General features: G+C 39.6%; 5 protein-coding genes across 9 annotated transcripts in view; 1 reads left to right on the plus strand and 4 right to left on the minus strand.

The window, feature by feature from the left end:
- Positions 1–200: 200 nt before the first annotated feature.
- Positions 201–3,548, minus strand: LOC128214978 (inactive pancreatic lipase-related protein 1-like). The gene is made up of 6 exons (XM_052921701.1): positions 3,254–3,548; positions 1,830–2,012; positions 1,388–1,619; positions 1,099–1,215; positions 673–795; positions 201–506 (listed from the first exon to the last, which is right to left on the minus strand). Exons 1-6 carry the CDS (start codon positions 3,422–3,424, stop codon positions 262–264), a joined length of 1,071 nt encoding a protein of 356 aa, XP_052777661.1. The 5' UTR covers positions 3,425–3,548; the 3' UTR covers positions 201–261.
- Positions 3,549–7,436: 3,888 nt separating this feature from the next.
- On the minus strand, positions 7,437–10,529 carry LOC128214536 (inactive pancreatic lipase-related protein 1-like). Its single transcript, XM_052921042.1, has 6 exons — positions 9,739–10,529; positions 9,336–9,518; positions 8,866–9,097; positions 8,536–8,652; positions 7,992–8,114; positions 7,437–7,899 (listed from the first exon to the last, which is right to left on the minus strand). Exons 1-6 carry the CDS (start codon positions 9,898–9,900, stop codon positions 7,655–7,657), a joined length of 1,062 nt encoding a protein of 353 aa, XP_052777002.1. The 5' UTR covers positions 9,901–10,529; the 3' UTR covers positions 7,437–7,654.
- Positions 10,530–12,152: 1,623 nt separating this feature from the next.
- LOC128213786 (uncharacterized) lies at positions 12,153–13,470 on the plus strand. Its single transcript, XM_052919841.1, has one exon. The coding sequence runs from the start codon at positions 12,153–12,155 to the stop codon at positions 13,374–13,376; it is 1,224 nt and encodes a 407-aa protein (XP_052775801.1). The 3' UTR covers positions 13,377–13,470.
- A 48-nt stretch (positions 13,471–13,518) lies between these two features.
- On the minus strand, positions 13,519–15,309 carry LOC128214317 (uncharacterized). Its single transcript, XM_052920727.1, has 2 exons — positions 15,121–15,309; positions 13,519–14,958 (listed from the first exon to the last, which is right to left on the minus strand). Exon 2 carries the CDS (start codon positions 14,895–14,897, stop codon positions 13,605–13,607), a length of 1,293 nt encoding a protein of 430 aa, XP_052776687.1. The 5' UTR covers positions 14,898–14,958; positions 15,121–15,309; the 3' UTR covers positions 13,519–13,604.
- Positions 15,310–16,475: 1,166 nt separating this feature from the next.
- The window catches only part of LOC128213550 (dedicator of cytokinesis protein 7-like), a 30,847-nt gene continuing 21,603 nt past the window's right edge, over positions 16,476–25,719 (minus strand). For all 5 annotated transcript variants that reach the window (XM_052919371.1, XM_052919372.1, XM_052919373.1 and 2 more), the window contains 16 exons: positions 24,877–24,976; positions 24,541–24,675; positions 24,064–24,216; positions 23,642–23,800; positions 22,866–23,042; positions 22,461–22,577; positions 22,084–22,227; positions 21,495–21,626; positions 21,031–21,165; positions 20,476–20,565; positions 20,130–20,220; positions 19,757–19,902; positions 18,933–19,076; positions 17,962–18,071; positions 17,628–17,789; positions 16,476–17,400 (listed from right to left, as the gene is read on the minus strand). In XM_052919371.1, coding sequence (XP_052775331.1) covers positions 17,358–17,400; positions 17,628–17,789; positions 17,962–18,071; positions 18,933–19,076; positions 19,757–19,902; positions 20,130–20,220; positions 20,476–20,565; positions 21,031–21,165; positions 21,495–21,626; positions 22,084–22,227; positions 22,461–22,577; positions 22,866–23,042; positions 23,642–23,800; positions 24,064–24,216; positions 24,541–24,675; positions 24,877–24,976 — 2,038 coding nt within the window. In that variant the 3' untranslated portion in view covers positions 16,476–17,357. The remainder of the gene's footprint in view (positions 17,401–17,627; positions 17,790–17,961; positions 18,072–18,932; positions 19,077–19,756; positions 19,903–20,129; positions 20,221–20,475; positions 20,566–21,030; positions 21,166–21,494; positions 21,627–22,083; positions 22,228–22,460; positions 22,578–22,865; positions 23,043–23,641; positions 23,801–24,063; positions 24,217–24,540; positions 24,676–24,876; positions 24,977–25,719) is intronic.

The following is a 25,719-nucleotide window of genomic DNA, read 5'->3' on the forward strand; positions in this document are numbered from 1 at the left end:
ATGATCGGCAGCAAAAAAGCAGGGGCTAAAGGGGGTGTTTCTGGACAAACAGGTTTTTAATCATTGATCTTCAGCTTTTATCGTTAGTTTAAAGTTTTAATTATTTTATTGAAATTTTTAAGATATACATTGAATTCGTTTGCTATATCATAAGCACCTGCCTTTCCACAGATACTTTTAAATAAATACAACAGCAGTTACGGTAAGGTTAAACGCGTCCAATGTCGGCAGGATTACTAAAACTAAAATATTTTCATTGATTTAGTTCCGATCCAAACAAAACGGGGACTTATCAGTCGTGTCAAGGAAGTATTTTCCGTGAACGCTATTTGCACGTGCATGGAAGCCCATGGACGCGCACGGAGTCGTTCGACAAGGGCAGTCCCCGCGGACGAAAGCGTTATAGCTTCGACAGAGGTTGGCTGTGAAGCGGCATGTGGAAGTGATCGACTCTATAAAGTAGTCCCGAGCCCGTGCATGATCGCACGCGATACCCTTCTTAAAACCTACAATAAATAATAATACTATTTTAACCTGAATGGGATTCAGTCGAGTTCGACTGTGGTCTGAATTTAAAAACGGATATAGGTTAAATTTAGTTACAAACGAAGGTTCCAGTTATTAATGTAAATGATGTGTTTTCTTGTTTGAATATCATATTGTTGATCTTACTTCTGAATTTTCCTGTGATGAGTTTAAAGAGGTGCGTTCGGGGCGACCTTGTACAGCCAGGTTGGTCCTTTCCTCCGTTCGGGTAGAAGTCAACGTGACCCATCGGCTTCTTGGCTCCCAGCCCTGATCGATTATAAGGAGACACAGAGTATACTATGTGAGTGACAGCTCTGTAGGGTTATATCACTTGAGGTGCTTGCGGTAAGGCTATATCTAACGAGAGTGTCGGTTTCACATATGTATCTGAGTTCTTTAAAAAAATAACACAAACATTTTATACATATTCATGTTACTTATACCATATCTTTAATACTAACTATGCGGATGGCCTACATACGGCGCATCATATGAGATTTGGAGACTGTCTTGTCAACCATTGTCAACGAAACACAGAACACTTGTATGACGACAGGAACTTAGACGTACCTAGACTAGTAATGGGTTGGGCGTCCGTGTGTATGACGTCAACAAGCAGAGCGTCTGTGGGATCCAGGCGTACCTCGGAAGGCTGCCCTTCGAACGACAGCCCCGCTGGATCAAGACCTGAGAAAATAGATAAATAATGATGTATGCTTTGACACTGCAATGTCTGACTTAAATTGAATATAAACAAATTCTAATATGAATGCCATAAATAACAAAAGCAATGAGATGGATCCGTATCAAGAACTCTGCACAATACAAATTGGTTGTCCTTTTAAGGGAAAACATGTACCTGTAATTCTTCCAACAGACTTGACGCGTTCACCAGCATACCCGGCGATATGTGCACCCAAGCTGTGGCCCACAAGATGAACGTCTCCATAATTCAGCGACCGGAATTGGCGGAGGGTAGTGAGCAGCTGTGCGATCAGGGCGCCAACGACGCGCGTGTTGGAGGCGGCCTGGTTGTAGTCGGCCTGGTTTGCCCCACGCTCCCAGTCCACCGACACGACGTTCACGTCAGCCTGGAACGTATTTTCATGTTTTGCTATAGTTCACTAAAAGTAAAGTCGACGGAAAAAGCGAATATTGAAATCTCGTGAATATGAATAAGGTAACATACCACTGCTAGTTCTTGATGTTCATATACATGTTTATACAACTGCATAACTAACATGACAATTTTTTTTTCTCAAAAAGGGAATGTCATGTGAGTTCATCTGGTGAAAGGTTACCTGCTTGAGAAGGGCGTTCTTCATGTCCATGACCCACGTCTCCCGGCCGTCGTCCCGATAACCGTGGATGATGAAGATAGACTTTCGGTAGGGCGACAGGAAAGAGGCGCGAACGAGGACGGGGTTAGCGGAGATCACCTGCGGCACATTACGGTTCTGGCGAGTGTACACGGAAAACACCGCCTAAAAATGGAATATGTGGACGAGCGCTATAATTAACAATTACTAGTTGTTTAAAGGCTCAATAGAAAAATAATATATTCTAATATTCGGCTGTATGTACTTTCTAGCTACCGATTTAAATGTTCCACGGATGTTTTAATTTTGTAACGGTCCGCTGTAGGCGGATGTGCGTTCGTAGTATAACATTCCGTTATAGACGGAAGTACGTTCATAATACGTATGTTTACTTGGTTGGTAATATGCAAATAACCAAAGCCTGGGCAACGTGTTGATTGAGAATTAACTATATATAAAGACTAGTGGACCCCTTGAAGGTCGAGCATGTTTTTCTCTGAAGGGATCTGTTGGTGTTTCTAGACGTCGCACGTTACAGTATTCAATTTTCTGCCCGCGCCAAATCGTTGCACTATGAATTAATCCCACCGCATTGCCCTCATAGTTCAAGTGAGAACTCATAATTATAAAGGTGGGAGATTACCCTCATTATAAGACGATTTTTGATGCAATACCTAAATACCTCTTTATACAGGACAAAAAAAACAACAACAACATTTTTTATACCAGTGTTTCAACTTTTCACCGGACATCAAATCGGTTCAAGATGTGTTATTGATGAGTTTTCACTTCTCTAACATTCTTAATGTCACCATTATAAAAATATATACATGTATGATCCCTACATATACATGTATCCGCAAAAAGTATGCTGTGTACCAACGGGGAGGAGAGAAGAAAGAGGGGCCAGCCCCGGTTCAAGGTCACAGACTACAAAATAAATGTCCTATAAAATATATTATAAAATACCAGTTACGAAAACAAGACGAGGTTGGACTGGTATGTAATACATCCGTCAAACAAGAATACTAAACATATTTATTGATAGTAACCCATACCAAAAGCTTCATATATATATATGAAGCTTTTGGTATGGGTTCGATTACAATTAATGAGTAATATATATCTATATATATTATACCTTATTTAAATGTGTGTTGCCCTCATTAATTGTATTTTTACTTTCTTCGTTTTATGTAAAGAGCCCTCTTATTCATATAGTGAGAGCAACAATTGAATGTTTGCTAGCAATAATTATATAAGGATTAAGGCAACAAAGATTAGATAACTCTTCAATCAATTTAATCGGTTATTATTTGAAGATCTCAGTTTAGGTTTAATTCGCGTTCCATGGTCTAATATAGACATATTCTTTTTGATTAAGAAAAGAAACTGCATAAACTTACGCGGATGGCATCAGGTGACTGAGGGAGGCGGCCAGCCGCGTTGTTGAATGGTGCCTCGTTTGAGAAGCAGCCAATCCCATTGAAGCACGTCTCGTCACTGGTCATGTTCAGCACCGCCGCCACCGTTATCGCGGCCGTGCGCAGACCCGAAAATAAAGATTTTAGACTCATTTCATAACTTTCGGTGCCCTTTAATAGAGTTTTACGTACGTAGAATGCGTCCTTCCTTCAAACAAATTTCGCCCGAATAATTCCTATTGTTTAAACCTTTATTTGACAAGTTCACATATAGATAGTTCACATAAGGCGTATTGTTCGTGTAAATGTGACAGTTATGGTTGTATCAACAAATTAGACATGTTTATATAATGTACCAAAATTGAACTGATAACCGGTAATAACAGTGAGTCTATTTTAAGAGTAATACATGATCGAATATTCGGACATATTGTTCGCTTGAACATAAACACATTCTGTATACAATAATAATATTTGATGCAACGTAGCAAAGGCACCGCGAATGTTTTTACAACATTAATCAAAGAAAGCAGATCTATGCAGTTCACCAGCATACCATGTTTGGGGTAACAAGCATTCATTAGTAATTCAACGAAAACGGATTTTTACCTCAAGGTCTTCAACGACCGTGACCTTTGACACAGTGACCTCAAAGCAATAGCGTTCATTTGCTGGTCATGACAAACCTGCATACAAAGTTTGAGGCCCTGGGGCCATAGCGTTATTCAGATATTAATCGGAAACCTATTTTCAGATTAAGGTCGCCGCCAACTTATCCTTTGAACCACTGACCCCAAATTTAATATGGTTCACCTGCTTGTCATCGCCAATAATATTTCCAAGTTTCATTCACCGAGCTAAAGCGCTATTCGGATATTTTTAATTTAATTTTAAATCGTTTTACAACTGAAGGTCACCACTACCTTGACCTTAGATTAACTGACCTCAAAATCAATAGAGTTCATATCACGGCCATGATCTACCTTCCTAGAACGTGAAAGATCCTTAAGTCAAAGCATTCTTCATATATTGATCGGAAACAGTTAGCTGTTGGTTATCTTAAGGTCACCATGACATTGACCTTTGACCAACTGACCTAAAACCAAATGGCTTTATCTCCTGGTCATGATGAAACTGCCAACAGGGTTAAAACAATCCCTGAGCCTATGCGTTCTTCTTAAACCTTGGTGAAGGACGGATGGACTGACAGACGATCGACTAACTATATGCCATCCTTTAGGGCATTCAAATCCCAGGCGTTGTCCTTCTAACAGTTATAAAGAATACAACGGTCTGAACAAACTATACTGGACCCGTTTTAAAGGAGATTATTTAAGATATTTGCAATTAATTGTTAAATAAAAATGATATATTTCCAAAATCATATGAGAACTTTAACATGTTTTAAAAGCTTTAGCATAGAAATAGTAGTACTACAAATGTATTAATTTATTTATCTAAATTCAACCACAAATTTCCTATATGTTAAAGGCCCAGCCCCACTATCTTTAAGTTATGGACATCTATTGAAAATTATTATATCAACATTACTTCTCTTAATCGTTTTAACATATATTACCCCTAGTTAATTTTTTTTTTGCAATTATCGCAATAAGAAACATACCATAAAACCGGAAGAATAGTATAAATTTAGCGCCCATTACGTCACTACGAAATTTGCATATCACGTGACTTTCGTCATGCAAACATTTCTTTAGATACTAACAATTTTCATATTATAAATTAGAAGAAATTCGTCTATATTTTTTAATTTTTAACAAATAAGTATACAATCTACATGTCCAGCCAACGAAATCGCGGATAGGCAAACATTTAGTACTAGGCTAATTCAATTAGAATTTCAATTTTCGCGGGTATTTTATGGTCCGCCCACTGCCACTCATCCGTTACACACTCCCTGTATTGTCAATGAGGTTGTGTTCTAAGACAGTTAGATGACCTGAATAAAATACTTATGATAAAGAAGGGCTCGTACACTACGCATACTCCGCCCATTCATGATCATTAAGATTTTAAATCATGCCCCAAACTATTACAATATAATACTTAATCAGTTAATCACTTTTATGAGTTGCTCGGAGGGTAGAGCGCCTTACTTGCAAACATTTGGTCCCGGGTTCGATTTACAAACTGATTACAAACATTTCTGAGTCTGTGACATTTGGCGCCCAACATGGTACCGTGGCGATTGCCAAATGGATTGATTAGACTGAACATCGTGGTCAGTCAAGTCCATTATGCTTATATAAGGTCCGATTTATTAAAGGTCGGTTCCTAGCACAGATGCGGGGCATGTAATGGGACTGAGAGTATGTAAGCCATCATAACTATGTGAGCCATCCGGGTCGGTTTCCTGAAAAAAAAACTTAGCTGGTAGAGTTTTGACTTGCAAGCAGGGTGTCTTGGGTTCGATCCAGGGACTGACCGCATATTTTTCTAAACCTGAATCGAGTCTGCGTCAATTTTGCCTTTCAAATTCATCGAATAAGAACAATACAGTTATTTCACCATTATGTTTACGATCTTGTTATCATCACAACATAGCATAGCTCGTTCTTGTCATTAATACTTTTATTATATTAAATTTAAGGTTATTTTGGACATCAGCATACAAATTTAAAGCATACTTATGTGACAAGAATTATTACCGCGCCTTTGATATTATGACTTGCTTATATTATGTTCAATACTTTTTAAGGACTTTTATTGTATCATATTGACGTGCGATTTTGAAAACAACAGAGCGTTAGCTGGATATCACGACTAGGGATTGCATTTAGTTTGAAACATTACGGTAAGTGCTTGTGCCTAAAAATGCATAAAAACAGAACAAAAAAAGCAATGTAGCTACTCGGATGATAAGTTCCAGTTTCTGGAAGTTAACGGTATTTTCATAAAGGGAAATAAAAGATAACTTATTTACTTGCATGTACAAGGGCAAATGTGCGAATATCTTGTTTTGAAATTGCTCTAAAAACAGGCATTGTCAGAAAACCGGTAAAGTCAACATTTAATACATCAAAAATCGCACAAACAATTGGATTACAACCATTGCTATATTTAAAAAAAAGAATAACTCTGAGTATAATTCTCAAAAAACAACTATAAAAATACTTAAAAAAAAGTTCATATCAGTCTAGATCCCTGAAGAAACTTGCTTGTCTGGAACAGATCCAGACAAGAAGCAGTAGAATACACTTTCCACATTGAATCCATTCTCGTAACAGCTCATATAAGTTCTATGTAAATACATTAAACACTGTACATAATAAATACGCGTGGTATTGGCCGCGAACCACCATCTGCAATGCATGAACGCATAAATCAAATAAATGTGCTCAATATCTGTTTGGAGCTGTTATGTCGAGAGCTGTATCACGGTGTCGGAAGCTGTATGTGTCGAGAGCTGTATGTGTCTGTCGAGAGCTGTATGTGTCTGTCGAGAGCTGTATGTGTCGAGCGCTGTATTTGCCGCGAGCTGTTTATGTCGAGAGCTGTATGTGTCGGGAGCTGTATGTGTCTGTCGAGAGCTGTATGTGTCGAGAGCTGTATTTGTCGCGAGCTGTTTATGTCGAGAGTTTTATGTGTCGGGAGCTATTTATGTCGAGAGCTGTTTGTGTCGGGAGCTGTTTATGTCGAGAGCTGTATGTGTCGAGAGCTGTATGTGTCGAGAGCTGTATGTGTCGGGAGCTGTTTATGTCGAGAGCTGTATGTGTCGAGAGCTGTATTTGTCGGGAGCTGTTTATGTCGAGAGCTGTATGTGTCGGGAGCTGTTTATGTTGAGAGCTGTATGTGACGGGAGTTGTATGTGTCTGGAGCTCTATGTGACGGGAGCTGCACGTGACGGGAGCTGTTTGTGTCGGGAGCTGTATAAGACGGGAGCTGTATGTGTCGGGAATTGTATGTGTCGGGAGCTGTATGTGTCGGGAGCTATATGTGTCGGGAGCTATATTTGACGGGAGCTTCATGTGACGGGAGCTGTTTGTGTCGGGAGCTGTATTAGACGGGAGATGTATGTGTCGGGAGCTATATGTGACGGGAGCGCTATGTGGCGTAAAAGTGCTATATTTGCGTGTTTGTCCATTTACTTTGCCAGCTTCTTAGATCATTCAAGAAAGAAGTCAACTAGGAACAGTTATCACATTTGCTTTATTATAAACAACTGACTACTCCAACTCATATAATGCATATTTCTACAGAGACTCATTTTACAAAATAAATATACAACGTGCAATACGGTGAGGGTAAATACCGTCTAATGTCGGCAACGGAAATACTTGTTCTAAGGAGTACAACACACTAGTCTAAGTATCTATAAAACTAGATGATTTTCGGACGTGCAGAATTAACACTTGCGTCGTTTCAATTCCGTCTCAAACAGAACGGAGAGTTGTCGGTCGTGTCAAGGAAGTACACCCCTTGCGTGATGTTTGCACGTGCATGAAAGCCCATGGACGCACACGGAGTCGTTCGACAAGGGCACTCACCTCGGACGAATGCGTTATAGCTTCGGCAGAGGCTGGCTGTGAAGCGGCATGTGGAAGTGATCGACTCTATAAAGTAGTCCCGAGCCCGTGCGTGATCGCACGCGACACCTTTCTGAAAACCTGCAAATAAGAGAACAATATTATAATGCAGTCAGTGGGGTTCAATTATGCCTTAAAGTTCAAAAGCGGTGTTGTTGAATGTGTGTGCTTACTTTTGAACTTGCCGGTGATGAGTTTAAAGATGTGCTTGCGAGGCGAACTTGTGCAGCCCGGCTGATCCTTCCCTCCGTTCGGGTAGAAGTCTGCGTGACCCATCGGCTTCTTGGCTCCCAGGCCTGGTGGATAGTAAGAAAAATACAGACATAACGGTCTCACATATTTCCTTGATAGCTTTAAAAAAAGATTTTTTTTTTGTTTTGTTTTATTTTATACAAAATAAATGTTGATCATAATATCGCTTTAATGATAGGTGGATTCCCGGCGCATTGTGAAAACTTAGAAGCTTGCCTTGCCAACATTTGCCAGACACCTGGTCACACTTTCTCGAAAGTTATTAAACGTAACAAATTTAAGTAGCTAATTTCATTAAGCCAATGATTAATTATTTTTTTTGTACAATATCTCTTAAGAGTGTAAAACAATATTCAAATTACTAGTACTCCAAAACAAAAAATAGTTAGCTGAGCAGGGACTTAAGATGTTTCAAAAAATTGGGGCCTGGTATCAGGAACAGATAAGTACTTATTCTTTTCTTACCTAGAGTAGTTATTGGTTGGGCGTCCGTGTGTATGACGTCAACAAACAAAGCGTCTGTGGGATCTAGACGTACCTCGAATGGCTGCCTTTCAAACGACAGCCCCGCTGGATCGAGACCTGATATAAAATAATGGATGATGTTGTATTGCTCTTTCAACACTGCAATGTCCAACTAAAATTGTTTATGAACATTTATTTGGTACTATATGTATGTTCATGCCGACTGAAAATGTCCCACAAAGGCAGACAAAATAGAACGCAAGAAATCTACACAATACAAAACAAATGTTTTAGAGGTAATTTTTGACCATTTTGGGAGAAATGGTGTACCTGTAATTCTTCCCACGGACTTGACGCGCTCACCGGCGTATCCGGCAATATGGGCGCCAAGGCTGTGGCCCACTAGATGGACGTCCTCGTATTTCAGCGACCGGAGATTTTTAAGGACGTTGAGCAGTTGTGCGATTAGGGCACCAACAACGCGCGTGTTGGCAGCGGCTTGGTTGTAGTCGGTCTGGTCCGCTCCGCTCTCCCAGTCCACCGACACGACATTCACGTCCTCCTGTAGAACAAAACTAGTAGAATTTGGTATAATATGTAGATAGTTTACTCGAAATAACATGTTGATATTTCATTTAAGGCCGAGTTGTTTGATTTATTAACAGAAAGCATTTATATCACTGTTTTCTTTTTCGATCATACATGAATGCTATTGTGCTTACATGTTATTGCATAAATTTGATTCTCAGTAAAAATGCACCCATGGGCATGCGTTTTCATTTGTTTATATGATACTTTACCTGTTTTAGAAGAGCGTTCTTCATGTCCATGACCCAGGTTTCACGGCCGTCGTCCCGGTAACCGTGGATGATGAAGACGGACTTCCGGTAGGGAGACAGGAAGGAGGCTAGCACAAGAGCGGGGTCAGCGGAGATCACCCGCGGGACGTCACGGTTATGGCGAGTGTAGAGTAAAAACACCACCTGGAAGTGGAAAGTGTAAAGTTGCGCTTATATATATATTATTTCTTACAAACATACCTCCTAATACTAGCATAAGCTTCAAATTAAAAAAAAATACTGTCGAGATATAGCTATTGCCATGATGTTCACTTTGAGGGGCCAGGATTAACCCGTTGAACGAACACTTGCCTTTTCGCTTCATTATTAAAAGCTAATATGTGAACACAAAACAAGGACTTACGCGGATGTCATCGGGGGATTGGGGAAGGTGACCGGCCGCGTTGTTAAAGGGAGCCTCGTTTGAGAAGCAGCCAATCCCCTTAAAGCACATCTCGTCGCTGGTCATGTTCAGCACCGCCGCCACCGCTATCACGGCAGTGCGCAGGTTCGACATTATACTCATAGTGTCGGCTTTGTCATTCAAGACTCATTCTCTTCTGCATTGAAGTCTGTACAAAAGATGTTCGCTTAGTATCAATGACGCCGGAATAAATCCAATTGCTCAAAATGAAGACCTCTATTTCACAACAGCACAAATAAATATTCGCACAAAATAATATATTTCTGTATATGTGACGGATATGGTGATAATTGCTCTTTACGACAAATATTAACTGATGGTCAACAAATATGACCTGGATAACACATGTATATATTTGTCAAGAGACAAACAAGCATTGAGGGTTATTTTCATTCATTCTAATACTTCGAAATTCATTCAATCTTATAAATGAGAAACTGAACGCGAACGAACGTTTTCGAAAGATGTAAACACGTTCACCACCGATATGTTATTGTTACAGTTATACACTTCAAAACCGTTCTTTATTTGAAAAAAATGAGTATCCGTTTTCACATATTCTTGAAACTACCGGTAAACGTTAAATAGGTGCCGCTGTATGATAATTACGTAATCGCTAAACACGCAATATTCATCTAATTAATTAACAAATCCTCATGTAGTTTTCAACAATCAACAAATCACAGCAAGTTGCACACCTATGTACGCTGTCCCGGGGCGATATACGTTAACGGAAGTTACGTGAAAGCTATAAACGTACATGTACACGGGAGTTATACCTTTTCGTGATGTCTTAGTTTTGACAACTTCATTAAAGCTGTTAATGGTTACATTTTCACATAAAAACAACCCTTGAAAACATACATGTTTGTCTCAAAGTTAAAGGCCTAGTTAAAGCCCCCCCCCCCAAAAAAAAAAAACAACAACAAAAAAACCCAAAAACAACAACAACAAATAAACAAAACAACAACAAACAACAACAGCAAAAAACGTGTATTGTACACAACGTCTGTGAATTGATCTTAACCTAATTGTCTTATCAGATCTCCGATCTGAGTATCCTGCAGAGCAGTTTTGATTTTATTATAGAAATGGACCCTAAATGGCCCTGAACCAATAAACAAATAAACAGAAATTGGCCCCTACTGTGACATCAGTGCAATTAGCAGGAGATGCCCAGCAGGGGATTGTCATGCCAAACATTCCTTAAACTAGGCCTTTAAACTCATCATCATCATCACCATCATCATCACCATCATCATCATCACTATCATCATCATCATCATCATCATCATCATCATCACTATCACCACCACCACGGCCACTGTCACCACCACAACCATCATTATCATCATCATCGTCGTCGTCGTCATCTTCAATAACATTATCATCATTGTCATCATCATCCACCACCACATATAAGAACAACAACAGTTTAAATTAACATAATTTGACATGTAGAAAATATTGACAGCCGATATTAACTATTCCCATTCGTCAAGCCACTTTCAGTTTAATCTGTAATTAAATGCATTTAAAGTAGCTGTCAAATAAGCTGTAAACGTTTCATTTATTCAGTTTTTACGAGCAGAGAAGTACAAAATGCGCTTCTGACTCATTGGTCTTATTCATGCGTGTTGCGCCTGCACATATGTAGAAATGCATTTTCTGATAGCAATTTTAAATCATACCAGTATGCCTTCTCATTTTTTTTCAACTTTTCTGCTATGCTGTATTATATTCCCCGGCCAATAAGAAAAAAGATATTTCCTTTAATTAATGTTACTATCCACTTTTGTCGTTGATCATTAACCTCAATGCAGAGTATAGTATTAATTAAAATGATTATAACAAAGTTTATTCGTATTCATAAGACAATTCATCCCCCTAAAGAAGAGTGATCCCTCATCCCCTGTGTTGCCTATACGGCCTGTGGTCCACTGAGTCAAGCATTAATACTGCGTCATTATCATAACTAGGCTATTGCCAATGAAATGCTTATATCTATTACTTTAACTGTAACAGAATTGATCTTTGCTAGCCACATTTACTTAAAGATTACCGGGTAACTTTTCTGTGACCTTATCGTTAACCGGACATGTGGGTGAAAAGACCTCTGATTAATCTTATTACGAGGCTTAATACCACTGGATATTTGATCGTGCATAATTATTCATTATAAGTTCATTTGTATACAGCAAGTAGTTCGTTGTTTGCAAATTAAGACATTTTGATGTAAAGAAAAGAAAATTTGCACCCAAATTTATCAAGCCATTGAGAATCAGACAAATTTATTAACTATCTGGATAAAAAAATATATCAACGATTCAAAACTTTATTTATATACGTTGACAATGCCGTTATGTACACGTCGGTCACAGGCGTCAGTGACGTCTTACGGGTCAATGGACCCGACATCTACCGGAAACTCTAAGTGCACGAACCGGATAACCAGCTTTCGGGAGCTGCCCTCCTACCCGACACCTAACCAGCGGAAGGAGATATTCAGCACGGCGTCTTCGTCATCGTTCCAGACGAGTTATATCCTCCCGAACGAGGCAAGCACATTGACGGATTCTCACAATACGGACATCAGCGACGTGTCCCGTCAGTTCTGGCAGATCCGAGATTTAGAGCGCGGACGCTTCAACGTTGATGGGAGCTCGGAGGAGGAAGAGGCGGCAGAGAGCGAAACAGTATCAAACCTGTCCTACTCTACCATTCATGAGACCCCGCGGATCGCTCGGGACAGGAAAGAGGCTTTCCGGTTTAACATCGAAGGCACTGGTGCCATACAATGTATTTTTGTTCTGCAGACTGGTCAGTGCTGGATCACACGCCATAACGACAAAATGTTGTATCTATATCACAGAAACGGGCATAAAAAAGAAGCGCGTTCCATCAGTTTAAAGCTCACACTGATTGCCCGGCGAGAGGACAAGACTATACTAGCTGTGCCCCATCTAGCACAGGCTGTATACAAGATGTCGCCCACCGGGTCTCTGGCCCAGTTTCTATCCTTCGACCTGCAGGTGGGCGGAGTGTGCTGCACTAGCAGGAGCGAAACTCTGGTCACGACAACCCCCATACAGAGATCACAGAAGAAAGGACCGAGACCCCGGAAGGTACCGTCAGTTATTCGATTTAGTCAGACCGGGGAAGTTATATGGTGTATTAAGAACAAAGGCGTCGATCCATTTGTAAGACCTTCAAAAGTTGCAGTGAACAAAAACGGTGACATCTGTGTTTTGGACCACGAACCCTCACGTGAGCACGTGGTCTTCCTGAGCCCTGACGGCGAGGAGAAGCGGCGTTACTATGGCGTCCAACATCCCGACCTCGTGCATCCCTTCGCACCGCGAGACGTCTGCTGTGACCGGAAAGGACACGTGTACGTGGCGGATTTACACAATAGTGTCGTGCACGTGTTGGATAAGACTGGAAGATTTAGCCATTTCTTGTTTAAGAAACATGACGGTAATCCATATCCGGTCGCTATCGCCTGCGAAACTGACGGATTCGTGTGGGTTGGGCTGTCTTCCGGTGCAATACGAATATACGATACAAACAAAACTTGACTAGACTAACTTGATATTAAAATTTTTCGTGTGTTTTTTTAATTGTAGTCTTTCTTGTAAGTTTACCTTGTTCAACCTAAGGAACCAGCGTTATAACACGAATGTCTGACCTAGTGTTTCTCGATTATCCAACAACAAAATATCACTAAAACATAGTTTTATTGAGAAACATTACATGTATTCAACATTGTATAAATCGGAAAATATAAAAATGATGATGGTATTGTACTAATACTTGATCCAGAGGACGTTGTCCGGCCAGGACGTGTAATGCTGGGGCTCAAGGCGCGTGTTGCGGTGCGCGTTCACGTGTGGGAACAGCCCGTGCTGCGTCATAAACCGTATCACATCCTTACCAGTGTCAAATTCCCGATGGTGAATCCACTCTAGCAGCACAAAGCGCACGTTCACGCTCCTGAAAAACTGCTCCCCACCCTGGAGAGCTTTCAGTTCGTATGTTTCCACGTCCATCTTAATGAACACAGGTTTTCCCGCAAAGTAAGGTATGAGATCATCGAGTGTGATGGCGACGGCCCGGTGGTCGTCGTCCACTTCCGTAATGTCATCGGCCGGGTCCACGAACGAGCCACCGATATTCCCGATAATGTCATACAACGTGACGTTCTCACGAACGTTAGAAATAGCATTCCACAGTAGCGTCACGTAACGCGTTAAGCCTCCCATATTCAGCGACTTGGTCAGAAGTCGCAAGTTCATCTTGTTGGGATCTAATGCAACCACCCTGTGTTTCAATTTAGCTGAGAAGATAGTATACACGCCGATATTGCACCCCAGGTCCAGCACGTGGAGTTCTGGTTCCCGGGAGAGAATACTGCCCACGATGTACAGGTAATTTCCCTCCCATGTCCCCTCCGTGGACAGCTTCCCAGAGATGATCTCGTCATCCGCGGGGTCGTGGGTACAGATGGGAGAGCTCAGGTGGTGGGTCTTCAGCAGCAAGCATGGCTTTTCTTTAATTGTATTTCTCTTTTCGAGGGTCTCTTCCATGGCATTGAAAACATGTACAAATTTGTGATCAACTCCTCTCTTTAAATTTAAATTATTACTAAAGGCACTTGGCACAAGTTTGACTTCTTGTTTTCTTAATAGTTTTGAGTAAGACGACTTTTCCCCTAGATTACTATTGACAGCAGGTTCGGTCAACGGCAGGACCTTGCTCTGCATTTTTTTGCTTTTAACCCAGGAATTCGGGGAACTTCCATTGTCATCATATTCCGTGACGTTGCCCGCGTCGTCATAGAAGTCGTATGTGAATTGTCCCGCCGTTTCAGGCCTGTCCTGTGCGAACTCCTGCATCACCTTAGCCGGGATGGAATTGATGTGCGTGCGAATCACCTTAGCAGCGTCACGTGGGTCCAGAGAGCCCGTGCTGTTGACGGAGGCATTACCGCTGGTGTCCATCTTTACAATGATGACGTAGGCGACAATGAAGAACGCGAGGAAACCGGGAACAAACGCGTTGCCCCTATGGTGGCGAAGAAACGCGCGTAAGGTCACCATGGCGACGTCATTTCCTCCCGTCAGAGAGAGGGCGCCCTGAACGGGGCCCCGGAGAAGATGCCTGAAACATAAATGTACATACTTGTATTCTCTAATCAAGACACGAACACTGATAATAAGCAGTGTTGAAACACAACTAAATGTATATTATAAAATACAATTTATTTATAGGTTTATAAGGTATGTATATATAAGCATATTGTAATCAAACAAAGAAACTTACTTATAGTACCAGAAAATGAAAAATTATCGCCAGTAGGCCATGTAGTAATCCAGCATATCAACACATGCGAACATAACTAACAGTATATCCCAAGGCCAACATAACGGCAACTGTCATTGCTTAACAATGAAATATTCTGCTTTAAAACAACAACGAACTGTCGTTGACGGTCCCTGTCAACATACATCACATTGTCACAAGAGCGTGACGTGTATCTTACATAGAGTAATTCGCGAACTTCAAGCAAGTTGTTTCAGTGAGTTCAGTCATGTGTAAGCATCATTGAAAGATCTTCCTGACGCAGTATAAATAGTTTGATTTCAATACATGTGTATTGATGAAATTTATTTTTCACTTCCATCACTTGGGTTTCCCTGTGAAGAATACTGTGGAACTGTATAGACTTAAATATGTACATGCAGGACCTCAGTAGTTGAACTCGGAGTGGTGATAAAAAGGAAACTCGCTTTGTTAGTGATTTTATTTCAACTAATATTAAAAGCGAGATAGCAACCATGGCACATTCCTAATGGAGAATCATACATCCCGAAAATAAAAATAGTGCCCGGAGTGAGCGCCAATACTTGAACAATAGCGCCCCGGAGTGAGCGCCAACGCTTGAACGATAGCGCCCGGAGTGAGCGCCAACGCTTGAACGATAGCGCCCGGAGTGAGCGCCAACGCTTGAACAATAGCGCCCCGGAGTGAGCACCAACGCTTGAACAATAGCGCCCCGGAGTGAGCGCCAACGCGTGAACAATAGCGCCCCGGAGTGAGCGCCAACGCTTGAACGATAGCGCCCGGAATAAGCGCCAATGCTTGAACAAAAGCGCCCCGGAGTGAGCACCATCGCTTGAACAATAGCGCCCCGGAGTGAGGGCAAACGCTTGAATAATCGCGTCGCGGAGTGATCACAAACGCTTGAACAATAGCGTTCCTGAGTGAGCGCAAACGCTCGAACACTAGCGCCCGGGAGTGAGCGCAAACGCTTGATCAATAGCGCTCCGGAGTGAACGCCTACGACAACGCTTGAACAATAGCCCCCCAAAGTGAGCGACAATAGTTCATCAATAGCGCCCAAGAGTGAGCGCCAACGCCTGAATGTTGTTGTTTTTTGTCGAAAAATCAGCACAACTCGTCACTTATCAAAGCCAGAGTTATGGGCCTTGCTGTACATATGCATAGTGTCACATCGGCAACAAATTTACCAATCCTCATTCACTCTTAAACGATTTTGAATAATCGCCAAGTTTAAAGTTTCTGCATCACGGCGATTAATACGACTACACCTAGCCAGGCTATGAGAATACCTCGACCTTATTTTCTCTGAAAAATAGACAAGCATTTAAAAGAGATTATATTTCTACCCACAGGTGTAGGGCTTTTAATAACTATTGCTATAGTAACAATATCTATTACACTGTTGTGCATGTTCTTTTAGAGAAAAAGTAAAAGTGCATAAACAATTAATAATGATGAATAAATGACAGAAATGACTAGAATATTGCACAAGATCAACTCCAGCGATTTACACTGGACATTAAAAACACATCTATGAAAAGGAAAACCTAATATCAGATATAAAAGTACAAATAAGACATCAATGCATATTATACCAATATCATAAACAAACGGTAGATTCTTAAACAAGGTAAACATGGACAAACCAGTCAACTATATATGACACCAGACATCTCATACACCAGCATCTATTGTTACAATAAACATTAGTTTTCTCAAAACATATATTTGGTTAATGGCACAGACTATGGATAGACTTATCAGCAGAGGCACAAAGTACATCACCATACAAAAAGTTAGCATATACTGTGACAGAGATATATACACTGTACGAACGAATAGGTCTATATTAATACATTTAAGTACTAAAATTAATGAACTAGTAAATATGGAGATTCTAACCTCTACCTTCCATTACATGGTAACATTTGAGTTCAAAACTGTCATAAAATATTCAAACATGTAAGACAAGAGTGCAGCTTAAAATACTGTATGTCAACAACCACTATCATATAATGCCCTGATATAATCAAAGCAATAAGTTCATGGTTTGATCTGAGACATGCTTTTGTGACTGGATTTCAAGACTAGATAAATACATTGTGTAATCACTCCAAAATCTTCATCTGTTTAAACTGTCATGAGCCTCCTCATTGTGGAGGCCATACATATGTTCACACTTCAAGTTGACAAGTATTGAGATGTAACTGTAGATGTCAACATTTTGATGAATGATGTTTTCTCGATTCCCTTCCATCACTGAAACAGACGAGTCAAGATAACAATAAAAGTAAAATCTCATACATGAAACAAAATTTACTGAATACAATCCCAAGAATGCACCAAACTAAGTCATCTTTATTCCATTTACAATCTGTATCATTAAATAAGCTTATTGTTGTACATTGTATATTTGTTAACATGGCAAACATATTTTTCTCTTTACAGGCAGAGTGTAGGTACAAAAAGTTCAGTTTATTACACACCGTTTATGGTGTTTGTTGCGTTTGAGTGTAGCAGCAGACTCTGAAGAGATCATGGGGCTGAGTTTGGCCTTGATCGAGTGGTAGTTACGCTCCAGTTCTCGCTGGTACTCCTTCTGGTCCGTCGAGATCAGAGTCTTGTTCCGGTGTAATGCATCGTAACACCTGCAAATAAAATGTGAATTAAATTGAAAAGAAACCTTTAAATAAATCAAAATGATCGCCTAAAATCAATTGTTTGTTATTAAACTTTGTTTCTAGGTGATATCAAACTGAAAGAAAAAGCTATCAGTCCACCATATAATTAATACCCTAATACATGTAAAACACTCCTTACTTCTTGAGAAAGTCTTTGAAGCAGAGTCTGAGCTTGTTGTGGTGTTTCATGCCGAGCTGTTTACCCGCAGCCACATCCTTCAGGAACACATTAGCCACCTCCACTGGACCCTTTACAATAATAGTTTACATTTGTTTAGTTTTTATGGAATGTTTGAAATATCCTTTATATACTGCATAATGTTAACAAACAAGAGCTGTCACAGAGACAGCGTGCTCGACTATTCCGCCGCTTTTCGGTGTATGGATTGAAAAGTTTTGGCGAAACATGCATGGATCACTGTTAGATTAGATTTCAATGCAATACATGACGTGCTGAGATATTTACATAAATGGAATTTGAAAATATTTGAGGTGGTCCGCAAACTTTAATGTAAATTTTAAGTCGAAAAAGGGGCATAATTTTGTTAAAATGCTTGATACAGTGACCTCCTCCTGTGTACAGGTTGGGGGCATGATGGTGAACAAGCGTGAAAAGTTTCAAAGCCAGATGTCAATGGACTTTGAAAATATTTGAGGTGGTACGCAAACATTAACTTAAATTCTAAGTCGAAAAAGGGGCATAATTTTGTCAAAATGCTTGATAAAGTTACCTCATCCTGTGTACTGGTTGTAGGCATGATGGTGAACAAGTGTGCAAAGTTTCAAAGCCATATGTCAATGGACTTTGAAAATATTTGAGGTGGTAAACAAACTTTAACATAAGTGGTTATGCCGAAGCTCGGGTGGCTAGGATAGCTCTCCTTATTCTTCGAATAGTCAAGCTAAAAACCCTATTTTTCACATTTATTTTATCCTCTGAAAATAAGAGAATGTCATGTATAATGATGTAATCTCTCGTACGAGGTAAGAGGGAAATGTATTTTAGGAAATTTTAGAGTCAATGCTAAACAGAAGAAAACTGATCTTATTGCTAACAAATCCCTTCATAGGAAGTCTCAAAAGAAGGAAAGAAACTGCAGTGATTATTACCTGGTTGACGGTGGTGCCAAGACATCCCTGCATGACCATCTGAAGCATCTTGGTGTCCAGCGGTTCCTGGCGCAGGGCCAAGTCAAGCTCACGAGTCTTCTTCATGATGTCCTCTATTGCAACTTCGATAGGAGACAAGATCACCTGAGGATTATTATGGGAATGGGTTATACACAGTAAGAGTTGTCAATCAGTTAAGCATTGAGATATAGTTTCACCAGGAACTAATGTGAATACTGATGTCAATCTTTCCTCAATTCAAGTAGCTATCAATCATAATCTATACACGACTCTACCACCTATTGTTTGATATTAGGGTTACAAAGTGAAACTCTTAAAAATTCATTGATTTAATAAAAGAATTCCAGCCAAATAAGATGAGTTCATGACAATGATTTAAAACTGCACTCTTACTCCCAAATAAGATGAGTTCATGACAATGATTTAAAACTGCACTCTTACTCCCAAATAAGATGAGTTCATGACAATGATTTAAAACTGCACTCTTACTCCCAAATAAGATGAGTTCATGACAATGATTTAAAACTGCACTCTTACTCCCAAATAAGACGAGTTCATGACAATGATTTAAAACTGCACTCTTACTCCCAAATAAGACGAGTTCATGACAATGATTTAAAACTGCACTCTTACTCCCAAATAAGATTTTCCATAAACGCATTATTTACTAAGTAGTTAAAGGTTTATCACTCAAACTTTATGTTTGTTATACCTGTACATGTGTATGTATTGATTTTTAATATGAGTATAACTTTAAATGATGTACTACATCCATTGAGCATCTCAACATGGCGGCTGTATACCTGTTCTCTGTTAATGACTGAGAGGCGTGTCTTCACATAAGGGAAGAAGTGTATGGTGGTGAGGATGGTTTTCCGCTTGTATTGCTCATGCAGCTCACCGTGGGCCCGCCCGTCCAGTGTGAATGGGGTCGCGTACATGAACCGCTCTACAGTGGAACCACAGACATGATTGTTGCATGATTAAACACAAACATTTGGTAAACATACTAATTGAATCAATCTAAATTGATTACACAATGGACAAATAATCAAACCTTAGCCACACTTGCACAGACAGATCTTGTTCAGAAAAATCTCACAAAAGCTATTATTAAGTATGAAGAACTTGGGATATATCAGGGCTACTAGGATACTTGATATTGGGTTAACTTACTGATGTTGACATTTTTCTCGAAGTATGTGAACCTGTCCCTCAGCTCATAGGAGTCAAAGTACGGCTCCACATAAGTGATCTGGATGTATGCCTGTAATGTATAACAAGAGTGGATTTAACACACTTGACGAAAAACTCAACATATAATATATATTGTATTACAGTATGACAATTTAATAAATGAACATTCTACCTATTATTATTGCCTGATTTAGTTCAAAAGATTTCTTATGAATGATTTATATCTTCTACTGGAAGACAAATACTTGTAATTTCTATTTAAACATAATATTTTGTCCACCAAGCAGGTAGCAAAACAAAGCGAAGCAGCCATCTTGTATCTGACCTTGGCAGGGTCTAGTTTTTCCCTCTCCACAGTGTTCGAGTCCTTGATCATCCCAATGTTTTCCGGACCAAACCGGTCACTATAGAAACTCTGGAATGGGAATGACAAGATTACCACGATATATTCAACATTACCACGATATATTCTAACAGAGAAAACAAAAAAATGGTGACCCATTATAACAAGCATGAATTAAATGACATTTTCATTGTAATAAACTTGTATTTCTTGAAATGTTTGTTTACTTGTAAGGTTGATATTTTATAACTTCAAGGCAATTAATTTACGAATAAGACATACATTGTAATGTGACAGATTAACAGAGAAGTCTATGTATGGCTTCAATATCTCAAATTTATTTTAAGTCCCTCATAACAAAATCTATTCAAGAACCCTATTTTTGTTTTATTAAGATTTTTTTATATAGATATAAATTCATGATGCACTATGCTTGAGATTATAGATGTAAGTTTAAGTTATTTAATTGGCTAAATGAGATGTGATACTCAAACTTAAGCTTAAGATATTTTGATACACTATTACATTCTGGCTCACCTCGAGTCTGTGTGAGATCTCGGGCAGCTTGGTGATGGAAGGCTCTTTGTACACAAACTCTTCCCCATCCAGGTCCCCAAACTTGTGCCCGTAGAAACCCACACGGAAATATGTCCCAAACATTCGCTTGCCCGCCTGAGGGAGTCAGGGCAGAGAACAAGTAGTAAAGTCATGGTTTACAAGCAGAAATCCTCAAAAAGTGTACTCTATCGGTAAACATGTTTATAGTAGAGCCAAGAAAAATAAATTAAATTTCATTTAACCAAGATTCAAAGAATATGAAGGTTTCTTTCAACAGATGATAAACTAAACAGTAAAACATGTACTACTGGCGCAGACATAAGAATAAAAATCTTACTTATTAGTTTTATAAACAAAATGGTTGTACCAACAACTTTTTCCACATTACATGTACATGTATACTGAAATACAACTCTAACCCTCCATTCCCAACAATGCCCCACCTGTTTTATGACCTGGCCGAATGCCTCCTGCAGTTTGCCATGGAGCTGTGAGAGCTTCTTGAAGTCCCGATTATGCTCGTGGATCGGAATCAATACCCGGTACAGGTGGCTCAGGGCCTCGTACATCTGGGCCTAGTGTGCAAATACACGAACGATGTATAACTAAGATTGACTTACATACACAATTTTGAAATTTTTTGGTAAGGTCTCTCTTTTAACTTTTTATAATCAGGGTTGCCTTCTTGGATTTTGACCATTACCCTGTAAGAGCAGCTGGTTAACTTTTTATAATCAGGGTTGCCTTCTTGGATTTTGACCATTACCCTGTAAGAGCAGCTGGTTAACTTTTTATAATCAGGGTTGCCTTCTTGGATTTTGACCATTACCCTGTAAGAGAAGCTGGTTAACTTTTAATAATCAGGGTTGCCTTCTTGGATTTTGACCATTACCCTGTAAGAGCAGCTGGTTACTTAAGTAACTTTAAACGATGGCCACTAAATCAGTCTAGTGTGCCTCAAAAACATATAGGAAACCACATGAATATTTAAAGAAAAACGAACCAGAGTTATAACCATGAACTACTACCTACCATGGTAAAGCAGCTAGCAGCCTGTTCTAGCAGTCCGACCAGCCCGTTCTCCGTGAAGTACATCCCTGTACATATACCCTCCTCATCTGGTGACACGATGTCATCCGACACTGCACTCTCCTCAAGCACATTTGGAGTGATTTTCTAGGAATAGGAGTTACAAGAGGTTGTTTATCAGTGTCCATACTTTTTTTTTCAACAAAAAGAATAAAGTGTACTATTTCTTTTCTTTGACACATGAGCAACAGCTGTCCTCTGAAAGTCTATAGAACAGACACAACTAAAACACACATAAATACACAGATAGAGCAGATTTTCACTACACACACAATGTTCATGATCATGTATGGGTTAAACCAATAATGAATTTCACCTACCTGGAACTCGACACAACCCACTGGCAGGTATGTTTTGTCCTCCAGCATGTTGAGGTACTCTGCAATAAGCCCCGCCGCATGGATCAGGCAATGGGCAGCCTCCGCATGGTTACCTCTCTGTAGATAAAAGTCCAGTTTTTAGCTGTTCTGTAATTTTCATGCTAATTTTAGTGAATATTACAAATGGAGACTTTTTTTTTGCTTCGGATGGAGGGGAAACGTTATGGCCTAGTTTAAAGTATAAGGTTGACCTGACATATTCAATATGATGTGTTTATAATGTAAAGCAAAAGGCATCAACCTCTATTTTTTACAGTCTTTGTTCCTGGGCAAAGTATGTCTGAGGTCCTGATATTTCATTAAACAAATTCTCGCTTTATATTTGTTTCAGACACCAAAACTTGCCTCGCTGTGTTTGGAGGCCATGTTCTGGAGCCATGTCAGTCGGAGGTCCGGGGAGGTCTGGTAACCCTTGGCGATACGGTACATGAGGTCAAGCAGCATCTCCGGATCCTCCTGGAACTCCTTCATCTTGACTGTGTCAGACAGGATCATGTGCAGGTTGAACACAAGGTCCTTCACCTGGTGGGATATATAGGGTGTGTTTTAAAATTACTGAAAACTCCTACAGAGACTTTCAAACATAATATACTTACCTGAACCTTGACCAAAATTCATTTATCTGCTCTCAAATTGAGAGCAGTGTGAACATCATAAGTTGCTAAATGGAAACTGTTTCACATTGCTTAAAACACAGTGTAAGAGGGTGTTATAGGCGTCAATTTATGTTCATTTATTAACACTGCCTGCTTGTGTTTAGATTGAGAGTACATCATTATAAAGCGTGTGTGATAGTGGTCAGTGTGTACGCATTATACTGGTTAAGCAACTTTCAATTGGTTAACTATAATTAGAGTTCATTTATGCATGAAACCACACATTCCCGCCATTCTATCTCCCGTGCACTCTTATCCTGGCAGTTGTGAGGTTTACTTCGTAGAAAATCTCTTTCTCATCCTTATGAATATGCATTGTCACAAGGCAATACTCTGTACACCGCTGGCCTTTTCTTCTATGTTGTGAATAAAGTATCAGACCTGGAAAATCTTTCATAATTTCACCCCTGTTACATAAGCACCACCAAGAATACAAGCAAATCAGTTAGGTATGTTTCACTATACCTGTTCAGGGAAGGTAGTTTCCTGCAGCTCTGTGTCAGCCTCAGCATAGGTGAGGATTGTCTTGAGAGACTTGCGCAGGTATTCTTCATTGAAGTTCTGATTCTGGCCAACCAGTGAGCTCAGAGACATTGTCACCTGCATCTTTACTCGAGAAAAGTTCTACAAACAACAATATTTACATGTAAATTATATGTTAGAGGAAGCATAACTACCAGAAATAGAAATGACGATTATTCCTAAGCGATCTGCATGCATTTCAAATTCATATTTTAGTAAGAGAAATACACAGATTACAAAAGATTACAAAATGAAAGGCTTTTCATGATGTTTTCCCCTTTAACAGAAGATTAAAAAAAATCTCTGAAGTGATTCCTTCTAATAAATAAATATTAATTAGAAATATGGCACTTAAAATCCCATACATTTCCAAGTTCAAAGTTTTGCCTCATAAGCATGTAAAGCGAGGCGGAGGCCTGCGCACGGGTGTTGCCAATACAGGAACTGCAGTGACGCAGAAGGCGTAGACACAGGTCAGCACACTGCTCTGTCTCCTCCTCAAACAACAGGTCCAGAAACTAACATAGATGGAAATCATTTAGAGTATTACAAGGAAAATATCTTAACATTGCCTTAATCTCCTTAACTATTGTGATAGTTCTCAAGTCATGCAAATTAGTGACAAACTCATTATATCTGAATTTGTTTTTAAATCTCAAAGCTCTTTTTCCTGAATTCAAATACAAATTTATTTGATATTGACCACCATCTTAAAACATTAATGATGAACATTTAAATAAAACTGAAATAATATAATATGACTTCATTGACATCCCCTCTTCATCTTTCTGTATTTCATGTTTAAGACATGCTTCAAAAAAAGGTCCATGGAGGCACTTTACCTTTGTGACGAGTGACCTCTGTGAGCTGAACATGTGTTGGAGGACAAAACAGCTCTGGTTGAGGCGGAGACAGTGCAGTAGGACCCTCAAAGCACTGCTCAACAGGGGCTGCATCGCCTCAGAACTCTGGGCGATCTGGACATAGAAACTGGTATTATGTATTTTCAATAAAATGTGGACAGCACTTTTTGTTTCCAAAGAAATAACTGGATATAGAACTGAAGCATGTATTTAGCCTAAACTTACCTAAATTTAATGATTTCGATCAGATGCTGGTTTAACCATATCATAACTAATGAAACATGACCAAAATGAAAAATCCGTAAGGCAATATACCTGTATGATAAGCTCAAGTGTGTCAAGGGCGACCATGCTGACCTCAGCTGCCAGGTTCCCCTCAATGTGGGCATCAGCCTCCACATCTCGTGGCTTAGGGCTGAAATGCGGAACAGTTCATGCATGAAAAAGTATTCCACGCAGATAAACGGGTTCACAAGATTTGTTGTGTTTCAATATCTGATACAATAACAAGCAGCTAAATAACTATACACAATTCAATTCAATTTTAACCAATTACTAACTACTAACCAATCAAATCCATTTGATGTGTCAAAAAGCCTAAAGATAACCTGTGGACAACTTATCAAAGTCATCAAACAAGTGGGGCATTGTTGCTGCTGATGTCAAGCAACAGGCATATTTATAATAAGCCTTGTTATCTTTTTTGCTTTGTAACACACTTCAAACAGAATCTACAGGGGTTTAAACAGCTAAAATCATGAAAAGCAGGTGGGTATGTATTAGTTACAGGATTCATGCCCTGGGCAGGGTAAAGAAGCTTAGATCCCTTTTAAAATTGTTTTTAAAGTCAATGTAATATATTCATTTTAAGGTACATTTTAATGTGAAATCCGAGCAGACACTCTTAATTCTGATTTCAGGACTAATCCTGACCACTAAATGAGATATTTCTAAAAGAAAATGTCTCCAGTATACAAGTATTTTGAAATCACTTTCAGAGTTATCATATGGTGATTGAACTGCTGAGATGAGTAATAAAGTTGTCTTCAAAATCAACGTTAATCTGAAGACTGATCCTCTCCTAATTTCAATTGAATGCAAAGCAAAAGCAAATGTAGCATTCTTACAATGCCTGTCATAGTTGGAACTTGGAAGTAA

This window comes from Mya arenaria, chromosome 13 (assembly GCF_026914265.1).
Source record: "Mya arenaria isolate MELC-2E11 chromosome 13, ASM2691426v1".
Classification (NCBI taxonomy): domain Eukaryota; kingdom Metazoa; phylum Mollusca; class Bivalvia; order Myida; family Myidae; genus Mya; species Mya arenaria.